Source organism: Cucurbitaria berberidis, assembly GCF_010015615.1.
Source record: "Cucurbitaria berberidis CBS 394.84 unplaced genomic scaffold K460scaffold_5, whole genome shotgun sequence".
NCBI lineage: Eukaryota > Fungi > Ascomycota > Dothideomycetes > Pleosporales > Cucurbitariaceae > Cucurbitaria > Cucurbitaria berberidis.
In genome coordinates this window covers 1,202,817-1,217,050 of record NW_024468939.1, presented here as the reverse complement: position 1 = coordinate 1,217,050, position 14,234 = coordinate 1,202,817, and the positions used below count along the sequence as shown (strand labels likewise).

At 52.4% G+C, this 14,234-nt stretch overlaps 5 protein-coding genes across 5 annotated transcripts; 1 reads left to right on the top strand and 4 right to left on the bottom strand.

Annotated features, from left to right (window-relative positions):
• Window positions 1–2,418: 2,418 nt before the first annotated feature.
• K460DRAFT_292970 (polysaccharide lyase family 4 protein) lies at window positions 2,419–4,189 on the bottom strand (the record flags this gene model as incomplete). The annotated part of the gene is made up of 4 exons (XM_040929384.1): window positions 2,419–3,462; window positions 3,520–3,824; window positions 3,876–4,073; window positions 4,132–4,189. The coding sequence occupies 4 exons, from the start codon at window positions 4,187–4,189 to the stop codon at window positions 2,419–2,421; spliced, it is 1,605 nt and encodes a 534-aa protein (XP_040784338.1).
• A 790-nt stretch (window positions 4,190–4,979) lies between these two features.
• Window positions 4,980–6,075, bottom strand: K460DRAFT_291426 (uncharacterized protein; the record flags this gene model as incomplete). The annotated part of the gene is made up of 3 exons (XM_040929280.1): window positions 4,980–5,545; window positions 5,604–5,616; window positions 5,683–6,075. 3 exons carry the CDS (start codon window positions 6,073–6,075, stop codon window positions 4,980–4,982), a joined length of 972 nt encoding a protein of 323 aa, XP_040784337.1.
• Window positions 6,076–6,955: 880 nt separating this feature from the next.
• K460DRAFT_358476 (uncharacterized protein) lies at window positions 6,956–7,477 on the bottom strand (the record flags this gene model as incomplete). The annotated part of the gene is made up of 1 exon (XM_040932108.1): window positions 6,956–7,477. The coding sequence occupies one exon, from the start codon at window positions 7,475–7,477 to the stop codon at window positions 6,956–6,958; it is 522 nt and encodes a 173-aa protein (XP_040784336.1).
• A 682-nt stretch (window positions 7,478–8,159) lies between these two features.
• On the bottom strand, window positions 8,160–11,803 carry K460DRAFT_369780 (glycosyltransferase family 39 protein). The gene is made up of 6 exons (XM_040934027.1): window positions 11,446–11,803; window positions 11,098–11,387; window positions 9,781–11,047; window positions 9,685–9,713; window positions 9,157–9,617; window positions 8,160–9,107 (listed from the first exon to the last, which is right to left on the bottom strand). Exons 1-6 carry the CDS (start codon window positions 11,748–11,750, stop codon window positions 8,535–8,537), a joined length of 2,925 nt encoding a protein of 974 aa, XP_040784335.1. The 5' UTR covers window positions 11,751–11,803; the 3' UTR covers window positions 8,160–8,534.
• Window positions 11,804–12,129: 326 nt separating this feature from the next.
• K460DRAFT_419774 (uncharacterized protein) lies at window positions 12,130–14,183 on the top strand. The gene is made up of 2 exons (XM_040938035.1): window positions 12,130–13,600; window positions 13,657–14,183. The coding sequence occupies exons 1-2, from the start codon at window positions 12,358–12,360 to the stop codon at window positions 13,956–13,958; spliced, it is 1,545 nt and encodes a 514-aa protein (XP_040784334.1). The 5' UTR covers window positions 12,130–12,357; the 3' UTR covers window positions 13,959–14,183.
• Window positions 14,184–14,234: the final 51 nt, after the last annotated feature.

The window sequence follows — 14,234 nt, the reverse complement described above, 5'->3', positions numbered from 1 at the left end:
TCTTCAATACGTACACAGCCACGACTCTGATCGGTGAAGCCCGCAAGCGAGGCAGTCGGCCACGTCACTTGCAGCCTCACGGTCCGCCCAAACACCTGTTCCCACACTTTAACATGCTACCCGGCCCGCAGCCTAGCGAGCCTCTTCAAGCCCATCATGCCTCAAAAGCAAGAGTTGCGTTTTGGCACCCACCATGCCCATATGTCGTGCATATGACAGAATCGGCCCTCTCCATAAAAGGCTTGGTTGCAGAGTCTCGTGGTTCAGCTGCTCAGCCGTAGCCCGAGCACGACACGATCGTGGCATGCTAAAACGAGCTTCCCATTTCCCACACGTCCAGTCATATCGCTTTCCCTGTGACGATGATAGCCTCTACAAGACCTGTGACGGTAGACCTGTACACGATTGGTCAATAGTAGAGGATTCCCAGCCGCTTTTACTATATGGTTGCCAGCTAAATGATCGCCACTTGACCACCTACATCCACATCAGAGCTTGTGACCTGCATTCTTAGACCCGATATGAGTGCAATATGGTACGTCCGCGCAATCGCACCCCGGTAGATTCTTGACCTCAGTAGCATCAACTTCATTCCCAAGCCTTTGAAGTTCGCCTGACAACAAGAAGTAGTCCTGAAGACGACTGTTTTATCCTCTGAGTACAAAGATAATCTCGTGCACTCAACGCTGTGATCGACTCCCCAACCTCATATTTCTTGCCGGTCCACCCGAATTCTGTTCGCTTGGATGAGGTGGCACAGTGCAGTGGGCGATGAGCAGCGACCCTATATAGCAGAGATCAACATGGAACGTTTCTCGAGCTGCAAAAGTGGGACGATGCTAGAAGGCCAGAGCTTGCATTGGCAACACAAGGTCTTTTGGCTTTGTCGATCTCCACCGTAACTCTCTACTGACTGTTTCGGTACAAGGTACTTCGTTAAAATTGCCACGTTGTTGGCCCCTTGACCCCATGTTTCCCTTCTGCAGCCTCCCGAAAATGGTTCACTCAACGTCTCGCTTGACTCACGAGGTCCAGGGCTCATGCGCTTCCTTTCCGATGTTGCGTTCTTCGATGTTGATATATCGATATGAGGGTGACTACGACACCCAATAGGCATTCACGACACCATTCGTAGAGCAGAGAGCGTTGTTCAGCACCACGCAGTCCTCAATTGCGAAGGTCTCTCCGAATCTAACCCTCCCTTACTTCCATCTTACTGGACGACGAGGTTCGAAACATGTCGATTTTCAAATCATCACATTAGCAATGTACCCTTTCACCTCGCTTACAGCAAGAGTGGTTCGATTCTTATCATATTGCCGTTCGGAGAATTAGTCGACCTACAGTCGGGTTCATGTCATCGGCGATCAACCTGCGATCGACACAAACACCGAAGAGCACATGAGTCCATGGTTTCGAACTTCCCATGTCTTCATATGGTCGTCGTCTTCAATAATGGTGCCACTTGTTGGAGGACCCCAAAACTCGGGCGGTACGCCCCACAGTGCGACTTGCGCAACTGGGCCAAGCGCGAAATGGAGTAGATCCCACTGGGTGCCGTCACTCTGGGCCACGCTTTGGTACTGACTGCTTCTATATTCGTCGCATGGGCGTTGCATGCATCGCCCACAGAATGCCAGGGGCGAGACCCTCCTTCGCGTTGCCCCGGTTCATAGTTGCAATAGTTGCAAGGTCCTCTTACTCATGTTCAAGCACGCTTCAGGCAAGACGCGGATTCGATTTGAGTCATGCGGTCTTCGTATCGTTAATCGCGGCTGATTCAAGAAGGGAGGAAGAAACGTCTGCTGGTATGTTATCCTTGGGGGTTTCCAACGATACTCCAATGGTGACATTAGAGTAACGGTCCCAAGTGCAGGCTTCGGCTGACGAGTCATGTTGGCGACCAGAAGATAACAAGAAGAGCCAGCCAGCTTCTATGATTGGAAAAGCGTCATCAGCATGGGGAGCAGTGAATTTGATATCAAGCAACGGCATCTGCCGGCGGTGTATGAGACAAGCCGGATGAATTTCCACTTTGCCAGTCGTTTAGGATTCCGTTTGGTAGTGTCTTGACCGATCAACGCCCTTGCTCCTTCCGAGTCCTTCGTGACAGACCCAGAACAGAGTCTGACCGCTGCTTGACGCCAAACGCGGGTAATCAAACCCAAAAAGCATCAACGAGATCTCAGCCAGTACAAAACGACATGTCAAATGATTGACTTAAATTACTATGTATGTACGAGGTCGACTCGAAACTATGTACAAGCGAAGATAAAGAAGAAGGATGAGTACAAGCTAAGAAAAAGACAGCTATAGGAGCGACAAACGCATCAGCGTACTCCAATTCTTCTGTCGAAAAGAAAACATTCCTCCTCTGACTCAGACTCATGCGTCCGATCCCGATGCGACCAATAACTTCTATCTGAAAAGCTCTATGGCGTCCAGGATAACATTGGGCGAAAGGAAACCACCGCCACCTGCGGCTCCACTCAAGCAGCTGATGGTAATGGTGTTTGATCCACTGACAAGGGTGCCAGCGGGGATCGCATAGTTGTACACCTCACCGAAGCCACGGTAGGCACCTCGCGTGAAGCCACGGGAGTCAATCTTGGTTGGTGTAGCAGGTGCGGCTGCGTTGAAGCTGTTTACTACGACTGCGGGACGGCAGCCAGCGAACGAGAGGGTAGTGCCGACACGAAGAGTTGCAGCTGCGGTATAGGTGTTGGAGAACTTGATAGTCAAGGGGTTGTTGTCTTTGACAAGGGCCATAGGGACACTGTCGAGGCTGCTTGAACCGACGGTGTATGTCAACGGGCCCCATGATGCCATTCGCGAGTCCGACGGATGCATGCGGAGCTGCTTGTCCGCATTTCGGAAGCCCTTGGGTTGGCCGTCCCACTCACCGATCCTCCAAATGGAGGTTTTGGTCTCCGTGTCAGCGGCGATGTTTGCCGTGGTGGTCTTCCCAGCACTGACACTCACGCTCGCAGCCTTGACTTTGAACTCGCCCTGGTAGAGGACCTGGGTATAGGTTCCAGGCTTCATCGCGGGAGAGGTGAACTTGCCTGCGCTGTCGGCATACGCGAAGTACTGGGCAGCATCGTTATACCAATGCAGAACCTTTTGAAAGCTGGACCCAACACCCGACGCTGTTCCCGAGACTGTCCCACGACCCGAGGGCGCAACGTATCCGGTTATTCCAAGGTCCTTGAAGAAGGTCGTGTCCAACCTTGAGCCGCCTTCGGGAACACCGGATCTGGTGAAAGCCAAAGCATAGGGGCCGTGGAGACCCATGCGGAATTTCTCCGTTTGCACATGGCCACTGTTCATGTAGAAGGTGAGCGAGGTGGAGGGGCCATTGTTGTTCGTGTTGATGTCGCGGAAGAAGGGGCCGCCGGACGAGCCTTCGTAGGAGTAGCTGTTCAGGAGGAAGCAAGCGTGGATTGCGTCGGTACCATCACGCTTCACACAGTGCTATTCTTTGTCAGTAAACATGTACTTGCTTCCATTCTCGAGGACTGAAAGACTCACCCGTGTGTCATCAATGAAGCGCTCGCTGGAATAGAACTTGGATCGGGTCTGGCTATTCACAACGAAGACGTCGGAGCCCTCAACCGTCGAACTAGATCCGGCGGTGGTCGAAACAGCACCGAAGGGAAACTCCAAGGGCAGTGACGCGCTCTTGAGACGAGCGATGAAACGGAGTTCTCCAATGGTAGGCTCAGCCGTGGTGTGGGTGGCCATATAAATTGTCGATTCGCCAGACTTTGCGACGAGGTAATGCGTCAAGGTGCTTGTTGTGCAAGTGACTTTGATATATTGGCCTACAAACCTTGATTAGTCCGAGTATAAATGTAAGAAGTGACATGACTGACTGCCGATAGTTTCGTACTTGACTGTCGCAGTTCCGAGACCGGACGAAATGTGCGACCCTTTTTCCGGAGACTGTAGTTCTTCGCCGCGCAGCTTGATCGACGTGATGTCGCAACTGTTCGCGTTGACTGTGAAGACGAGCGGGCTGCTTGATCCAGCATCGACGACAATATTGTTACCATTCTTCGTTACACCAAAGGCTGCAAAGACAGATCAGCACGACACTAGTGGGATTGGCTCTTTTATAGTGTAACTTACCCGCCAGGGCCGAACTACTCAACGCGGCCGTAGCCAGCAAAGCACTCTTGAGAAACATAGTGGTAGTTTGAAACGAGAGAAAGAATGTCCAATGAAGCGAAAGTACAGTAAAGAGCGACAAGTAGGAACAAGCTTTAAGGAAATACCTTTAAGAACGAAGAAGCACTTCGGAATAAAGGGTCAAATACTTCCGCCGATCTAGTTGTTCTGGCCGCATCGAAACACCGGCATGGAGTCCAGATGAGGGTATTCGGCGCCATTCCTTCCGAAACAGAGGTCATTTCCCCTACGGAACACGCTTTGATCTCTACATCATGTAATTGCGATATGGTGTGATCAACTGAGTTTTGAATGACGACTAGGGTTGCCGAAGTATAAGGTATACTGAAGACAGGTGTGATACTCTCATCTGTACCCGGTCGTCACATTTCTTTATATAATCCGCAATGTACATGTCGAATATCTAGCCTCGCGTGTTTCCGAGGGGAACGTCCTGTAGCCCGGGGGTACATGAAACATTAGTGGCGGACTACACAGGGCCAAGCACGTTCGACACCTTGGCGAGGCTGCGTAGGGTAACAGCTTGACCTAAATAGTGATGAAATTAGAGGAGGGTTGAAAGCGCTTGTAATATTAGAGAGGATAGTCATGTGTCGAGATGCATTGGGGTGGCACAAGAGTCGAAGGCTGGGTATGGTATTTGAGACCACGCTCACAAGGCAAGAAAAGACAACGAGACGCATGTAATGAAGGTGATTGATGTCGGGTTGCGACTGTTCCAAGACACGAACAAAAAAGGGATAATCAGTACCTGAGTGGTATCGAGCATAACACTACTCTTCTTGGGTTCAATCCTCGCCTCCCGGGCATTCGTTCTTGTACAGTGGGTTGACCTCCACCTCTCGACACCAGAGTGCCCATGGCCGCGCAAGCGTTCCCGACATCGACTCCCAGGCATCATGCGACTCTCTGTCGCTCAGATATTTCAACTCACCGCCATCAGTCTTTGCTTTGCCGGATTTGATCTTCCCTCCTGCCTCGACGTCGACCTTGCCCTCGAGCGCGTAGCCAGTATGCGCATTCTGGATCGTTAAAGCTGCCGTCTGTGCTTTTGCAGCTTCCTTGGTATATATCGCTTGGTATACGGCTTCCTCGATGCCATGCGCTACAGTGGTGAACCCGTGTCCTTGTAGAAGAACGACGGCGTGATCGGGCTCGAGTTTCGGGTCGGAGGACGCGCCGCCGAGCTGCGAGGGAAGGGCGGATCGAACCTTTGAATAGATGAAGCCTGCCGAAGTAGCTGGTTTATACGATGCTGCGAGGGAAGCACCCAGTGTGGAGTCGTGGACGAGGAAATCGTGCTTGGAGCCGGAGGACCAGGAGCTTGAAGCACTCCAGACGGGTACGTTAGTCCCTGCCGATCGCAATCTGTCAGCGCTGCGCACATGGTCAAGCTGAAGAGGTGAACGTACCCAAGAAGCCAGCCTAAATTGCAGTCCCAAGTCAGCGACCGTCGTCTCCCTTGCGATATGTATATGGGATACTACTTACCATGTGAATGCAATTCTTCAACGGCACACCACTAACACAATACGGTAACACATCGCTCGCGTGGCTATGCACAACACTATTCACGGCCGGGAACCTCTTGTAAATCTCACTGTGTATATATCGCTCGATGTACCCGGGCTTCGTGTTGTTCTTCTCGACCGCCTCGGCCGATTCGACGTGATACTCGACGAGATGGTCTGGCGAGCTAACAAGCGCTGGCGCCATGTTGCATGTCATGTAAAAGGTAGCGGCATTGTCTGGCGAGCGGACGGAGATGTGACCGTAGGCGTCGAGAATGCCATTGTGGTGGAGGATGTGGGAGGCTGTTACGAGGCCTTTGAAGAGGTCTTCAAGGCCGACTTTTTCGCGCTTCGGGAAATAGCCTGCCGACATGATGCGTGTTGGGAGAAGGAATGATCATGGCGGACAGCAAAGCAGGAGAGTATAGAGGTGTTGTGGCTGCTCAGATGGTCGATGACGTGGGTTGCAAATGGTGTGGGGAAAGAACGACTGTGGCGGAGACGGTTCGGTCCTTAGCCTAGGCTACACTCGGATCGATATCAACATGCACTTCCAAGTGCTCTCCACAGATGGGATAGGATGCATTGTCCCTAGGTAACTACTTATATTTTTCTTGGGTAGAAAGCTATATTTGAAGCATATTCAGCTCGTCGCACCCAGGTTGCCAACAGTCGCACAGTGGTAGAGAGACTGCAGGTAATTGAATTGCTCTATGCCTCTCAATCATAGCTTTTATTTTTGTGATTCTTGTCTTGTTCCTCATCCTTACAGGTCCATGGCTAGTACTAGCAAGTAGCCTACTTCGACGACAATAAATTGCTGGTTATGCCATAATAGGCGCATAAATCGGGCGCTTGAATGAGCTGACCAGGGCGTGAGGAATATAAATACTGGCACAAACACTGCACCTCATTCCGCGTGCCCTCTTCGATAATCATATATTGAACCGCGCATCAGCCGACATGCTAACAATAATTCGCCAATTGGGCGAGGAGCAGCATCCTCGTTGCTAGGCTAGACAACACCAGAGATGTTTGGTTCTGCTGGAGACTGGCGGCGGGGCTGACTCGGTATACTGGTCGAGTTCCTCGATCGTGTGCGCTCCTGGCCCGGGTGGTGGGGTAAGTTGTGTACGGTATCCTCAGTGTCGATTCTCGCCCTCGCCAAGGTACGCAACCTAGATGCGAAATTCCCATGTTCCCCAAGTCTTGATTCTCCCTTTATGACATGGACTGGATATCAGGAGATTGCTTCAACCCATATCAACGTCCAAATCTCCGTCCCGATCCACTACTCCATCAAGCTCCCCTACTCCAGACTCCCCAGATTCTTCATCCTCACTATCCTCGTCGACCAGTTTCCCCTCAACCGCGCACCTCCTCGCAAAACAACATCCTTCTTTCTCCTCCTTGCCACCGACCCCAATCCCTGTATACAGCCCCTGTCGCACCTCTTCAATAATCTTATCTATATCGACTGTGCACCCCCCTCCGTCGTTTTGGTATATGATTTTCTTGGCTCGCGCGTTGGCCGAAGATTTGGTGCTGTGCGCCGAGTCGACGGTAGTCGTACCAATGTTGGAGTCGAAGGAGGATACAGTAGGGTAACATGTATCTGTCACTATATAGACGACAACGCTGGTTGTAGATGTAGATGGTATTGGGTCATGTGATGATGACTGGTCACACGGTTTTGCGTGCGTGCTTTGCGTAGGGGTGATGGTGAGAGGTGGATGGAGACACGAGCAGAGCGGGCCTTGTTGAGACGGAGGCATTGTCGCTCTGTTGCTTGATCGTGGAGTACAGAGTGGACGGTCTTGATCGAGCAGTGTGCATCTGGACACGCATGTAGACTACGGTGGGAAAAGGGGGGTAGGCTCTAATAAGGTTTCCAAGGCCAGAGGTAGGAAAATTCCGTAACCCTGCTTTGTTCCGCGGCTCAGTCTTGGTTCGTGGGGTCGAATTCCTGGCGTAGCGGCATTTCCACTGCACTTGCACTCTCGGTTGCCAGCTAACCACATGTCAATTCCGAGAGGGCATGGCGCGGCGACTATGCTAGGTGTCCGTATCTCCTGGCCGTCGGCAAAGCCCCTCCCCTCAACCCCCGGGTGGCGGCCAGAGTGAAGATGTTGGTTGCCCCCTGCACAGTGACATCATGGATCGCGACCCTGGCCCTGACTACTTTCTTTGGGCCTAGCGTGCCTGTAGCACCCGTTGACGGCATCAAATCACAAGCATTGCGGTGCCCACTTGATTAGCGGGAAGATGGAACTAAAATATATCAAATTCCAGGCCCTTGGTATCTTCTGTCCGGAACGGTCGATCCTTGTGCTCGGCGGACAACGGCACAGCGGTCGAGACCTGGGTCTTGGGGGGCAGAGTCGCTTGCCATTCTAATAAAGCGCCAATGGAAAAAATGACTGGAACATGGCTGGCTTTTTAGCGCTCTTGCCATGGCGGGAGGATTCGAAGGCACTAACATGTATTCGTGCAAAGACACTCATTAACCAATGCCCTACCTGCTGTGCGAGCTTATCCGCCAGCTCAACGGCATAGGGTGTGCAAAAATTGACGAGCTAGGATGGATGTATTCACTTGTACAAATACACCACAAATACAGCCCACCCTCTGTCCATATGCCAGTCAGATCCAGCGCCACCAGCTCTTTAAGCTTCCTAATTCAGCTTTCTAACAATATCCCTATAATACAAAAGAGAAAGAGCGACACCCAACATCATCTCCCATGTTTGGAGATGTAGAAACGAACATCACTTGGGCTTCATAAGGCATTCTCGTCTGACACCGATTGGATTCCGGTCCAGATGGAAAGAGTTACTCCTGAGTCGCCGCCTGTGCCTCGCTTGCCGGCTTCGCATCGTTCTTGTGCTGCTCCACGCTCTGCTCTTTCTTCTGGTCCTCGACTACCTCCACCGTAGGCGGAGCCTCGCTAGCCGCAGCAGCCTGCTCTTGCTCCTGCGTCTCTGGGTTGATGCCTTCGGCATCAGGGTGAGGTGGTGCAACACCATGCTCCTCAGCAGGCCCATGAGCGTCCACAAGGCCCTCATAGATCTCCTTGCCCTGTGCATCGATAATGCGCGTCCGCGTCTCGTAGCGAGTCTTAAAGCTAACCTTTCCTGCCAGTGCTGATACTTCATCGTCATTGAGAATGCGCCCGTTCTCGTCGCGGTACTCAATACGCTCTTCCTTGGATACAACGGGCAGCTCTTTAGGGGCGCCCTGCGGCGGAGGAGAGACAGCAGCCCGCTCGGAGACTACTTCTTCTTGCTTCATCTCATTAGCTTGATCCTGCTGAACCGGAATTTGGGGAGCAACAGGAGGCGGAGGAGCAGATGAGGGTGCGGGTATCGACGCCACCGGGGTGGATTGTGAATTGTATGCTTCGTACTATAAAATGTTAGCATATCATACCGTGTACATCTCAAACATAACATACCGATGCAAGAAAGTTGTTGCAGTCCCAGTCCCAGCTTTCAAACAGCTTAGCATTATTGCAGGCATCCTTAGTCCATGCATTGCCATAGGCCAGAGGAGAATAGATCGTGAACACCATGATCGCGATAGCCAAGAACCCAACAGCTGCTGCCTGACCGATGGCAGGATACTGCTTCAGGCCAAAGATGCTAAACCGGTAGCTGACAAAGTCAAACATCTGGCATAGAGCAAGAATGGCGAAGTAGAGAGCGGGCAGATAGTGGTGCAAGAATAGCTGACGTGCCATGAGATAGAAGGGGAAATAGTGGAAAGCCCATCCAAGAATGGTCATGCCAATCTCGTAGTCGAAGCGCTTGAACGTGACGTTGCTGTAGTCGCTGTAACCACGTTGCCAGCGGAGAACCGCAAGACCTTTCATGACAATGTAAAGCGCAATGAGCACACTAGAGCTCCACCAAATAACTAAAGCAGGTTAGTAACAAGTTCTTGGATAAGAAACAAGTAGCCCAAGGAGTATTTAGAAACGTACCTGGATTCCCTAGTAGATAGATCTGACGACTGCACGTTGAGATACGAAGTCAGTGTATGTTCGCTATGCAGTTCGGGTGTTTGGATGTGACTCAACTGATTTTTCCCCCAGAAATTGATACCACGCTGAAGGAGGGGCCAGGAGGGAGGGCGCGAGTCCCAGGCGTGAGATTCAGTAAGACCAGCGTTGGTCTTCCACATGACCTTCTGCAGCTCCCAAAACTTTCCAAAGAAGCCAGGGTTGCGATAATTCACCTTCTCCGCGTCGGCATCCATCAAAGGGTGAACGTTACCTTCAATGTACCAGATGCTGTTCGGAAGGGTACCACCCCTAGCACATGTTACTTCTTGCTGCTCGAAGCCCCAGTCGGGAAGTTTGATCTTGTGCGAGAAGAGCACACAGCCAGTCATAAGGTGGACGAGCTTGAACTTCGTCTGGATTGTCCGGAGCCGCTTCTTCGCCTCGGCCCCGTCGGACTTGCCTTTGATGATCTCAATGCGGAACAGGTCGTTCGCATCGCCCTCGAACCCTTCGTAACCATAAGCAGACACCTCGTTCTGCCAATCAGCCTCCGTGACAGGTGCGCGGACATCATGAGAATGGAGACGGCGGTCAGTGGTGATGTGATAAAGCCTAATGACGGCGCCATCCTCAATGTAGGTCGGGCCGACTCCATCCCAAGCTTTGGGGCTTGTGAGATTTGGTCCAGTGTAATCTTCGGGCATGATTGGTAGAGTCTGATTCTCCATGATCCAGACGTTGTTCTCGTCCTTGTGAGGATACAGGGTGATCTGTTGTTGCTTGCTGCCGGTCGGGTACATGTGGCTGTGAGAGTGAAGATACCCACCCTGTGTGTTCCAGTGGCGGAGAGACACGCGGCTGCCGAATGCAACGTCAGCCGGAACAGCTTGCATGCCCTTGGAGTTCAGAGTGGACTGGAACTCAGAAGACATGAAGCCATCGCCCTCACCGGGATTGACCAGGCAGATGAAATGGATTCCGAACATGGCCATGTAAAATGACACAGGAATGACCACTAGACAGAACATGCGGGCAAAGAAGTGCTTGAACCACAATCGAGGCGTCACGTTTTTGGTATCGCCAAGTAGGATCCAGAGTTGTAGGAGCGTCAAGCTGCCAACCCAGGCGATGGTGAAGAGACCAACCCACTTGACGCTGACGGTCGCTCCGAGGCCAACACCAGTCGCTGCCAGCCAGAACCACCACGATGGCTGGAAAGCCTTGGAAGGACCCTGCTCGTGTTGGTTCGTAAAGCTTGTCCAGGCGAGTGCGGTAACGGCCGTGAAGATGACGAGGGGGGAGTCGAGGAGGATTAGGCGGGACTGGGTAACGAGGGCGTTGTCTAACGATTGTTAGTATGTAGTTCACTTGCTATGAAACTAGTATGCGCACCAAAAATGACGAGACCAGCTCCTAAAGCTGCAGTGGTTGTACGGCAACCCGCCGCCTTGAGCGTCAGGAACATGGTGGGAATCGTCAGGACACCGCAAATGGCGGGCAAGAGGCGCATAGTAACATAGGGCACGCCCGGCTCCAGATAGTCCTTGCCAATATCCTTGAAGTCGAATTCGCCGTCAAATCCACCCAACCATCCTGCAAGTGTAATGAGGAGCTTGGCGAGCGGCGGATGAACGTCCATGAAGAACTTGCCCTTGATGTATTTGGATGCAAAGCCACCGAAGCTAAGGTACAGATTTAGCGAATGTCCAGGAACACGTATTAACACATGCGGAAACATACTGGACTTCATCGAAGACAACGCTGGTGGGCTGAGCGATCCTGAATAATCGTACGACGCATGCAATGAGGGTCAATCCCACCAGCAGTTGCCAGTCAGAGCCGGGGAGGTTGAAAATATCATGGTCCTGCACTCCCTCCGAAGTGTAAGCTCGAACTTTCTGCTTCTGCTGCTGCTGCTGCTGCTTCCGACCGTTTGGTGCTGGTGATCGCGATGGTGACTTTCCTGATCGCGAAGGTGACTTTCCTGAGCGGCGCGTGTTTGGCTTCTCGCCCAGGTAGGAATTTGATGCCGTTTGGCTCGCCATGATGGCGGGTTGTGAGGGCGTTTTGTGGTTCGACCAGCTGGTGGGCGGAGTGGTGTCGAATGCTTGGGATGCCTCAACAATATTATAGGAGACACCGTGAGCTCCTAGCGTATACAAGAGGAGTTAATGAGAGTGTGAAGAAAGTCCCGTCAATTGGCAAAGGGACGGGCGTCGTAATGGTTATGAACAACCAAGGGGCATTGAGGGTCCCGCAAGGAGTGGTTGTATCCTAGCCTGTGCAGTTCGCAAGCTGTCCACTCGAACAGCAGGGAGGGCCCTTGCCGAATTGGGACAACTGAGCTGAAAATAGCTGCGAGTTACGCACGCCAGCACCAATTGATGGGAGCGAAGTTTTCAATCTCACTATCATGGCATGCACAGTCTATCTTCAAAACAATTCGCACAATCAAGATTGATGACGGTCACGGCAAGCTAATGTGTGGAATATATTGCGCCGTGGAACATTTCCAGGTGGCTTGACGCCACAGCTGTGGCTGGTGCCACGGGGAATGAATGATCCGCGTGCCTGCCGTTTGGAATCTTTACCTCGAGCTCTCCAACCACAACTATCAGCTCGCCGCCCGATCGCAAGGCAGTATAACCCGCAATGGCCAACCCTAACGGCGACGGAGCTGCCGCAGGCGCCTACGAGCTCAGTGTCAAGCCCCCATCGAACGTCGTCATCCCTCCGCCAAACGTGCGCGAGAACGTTGCCAAAACCGCCGACTTCATCAACCGCAGAGGCGACGCGAACCTACCGCCGCTGAAACTGCGTGTCGCGGGCGACTCCAAAAGCAGCCTACAATTCGTCCTCGATGATGACCCATACAATGACTACTTTTTGTGGTATCTTCAGCAGTTGAAGGAGGGTCATGGGCCTTCTGCAAATCAGAGTGCACAGCCGGTGGTAGAGAAGCCCAAGGGCCCCCCAGAACCTCCCAACTTCCGCTTCTCTGCGCGCATGCCCACCATTAGCGCAAAAGATCTTGAGGTGTTGAAGCTGACAGCTCTATACACGGCGCGCGTTGGCGAGAACTGGCTGAAAGAGTTGCGCAACCGTGAGTCTGGCAACTTCCAGTTCGACTTCCTTCGACCGAATCACAGCCTTTTCCAGTTGTTCCGATCGCTTGTCGGGCAGTACAAGATCCTCCTGGAAGAAGAAGCAACGGTTGAGGCTCGCATCGAGGAGTTGCAGCGCAACATCAACAATCGATTCCACATTCTGGATCGGGCGAAACAGCGCGCTGACTACGTCAAGTACGTGACAGCTCAGAAGGAGAAGGAGGTCAGAAAAGCCGAAGATGAGAATAGGGAATTTGCGAGTATTGACTGGCATGATTTCACCGTCATTGCAACTGTACTGTTCGACGAAGCAGACGATGCAGCTGATCTCCCTCCGCCAGCGCTGCTCAATGACCTGCAATCCCAGTCACTCGAGCAGAAGGCTATGGTCTCGCTCTCCACGAGACGCCTCGAGGAAGCCATGCCCGACGAGTCCACCTACTACAACGCCACCCAGCACCATGGACCGCCACCGCCGATGCAACCAAGCTATGTCCCAATGGCGCCACCTGTTCAAGCACCGTATGGAGCATATGCACCGCCTCCTCAGGATTACAGGGCTCCGGCACAGGTAGCGCGCGAGGAAGACCAGGCGCGACTGGCGAGAGAACACCAGGCCGAAAGTGATCAGAGAGCGCGTGCCCAGGCTGCGGCGAGGGGAGCGCCCGGTCGCATTGTCACAGACTACGTCCCCCGCGGCGCCGCGAAGAGGGGCAACGTTCAAATGGCTGTTTGCCCTAACTGCAAGCAAAACATTCCCTCGAATGAGATGGATGAGCATATTCGAAGTAAGTTCCATGTCCCTGAATTGTTATAAACAGCGTTTACTAACATTTCACTTTAGTCGAACTGCTAGACCCGCGCTGGAAGGAACAGCGGGAGAAGGCCGAAGCTCGATACTCCACCACGATCAACACCGCTGACATTTCGACCAACCTCAAGCGCCTCGTTAGCCAGCGCGACGATATCTACGACGGTGCCACCGGCCTACCCATATCTGCTGAGGAAGAAGCTCGAAGGAAAAGAGCGGCAATATCATACGATGGACAGCCAGACCCTGTCAAAGATGCTGCTCGTCTTTCGCAGATGCAGAGCATGAACGTGCAGGAACAGCTTCGAAGGATCCACGAAAAGCATCGCCAGTAGAACACGAGTAAGTGTAGATCTATTCCTCTCTCGAGTACCATTTCTTTTTCTCTTGATACCATGCATTGGCGATGGAGAGTACTATCTACTGCATATGGCGGGAGTTTGGGAGTTTGTAAACAATTTGTATACCCCTGCAGAGTGGGGCGAGAGGTCCAAAGCGCTTCCGTGTATAACAGCTCCAGGCCCCTGGCCTAATCAGAATATAATTTTCTCAAAGGCAGTATCAACCAAGAACCACTGGAAATTCTGCAGCCCTTCATAATGCGATGTTCG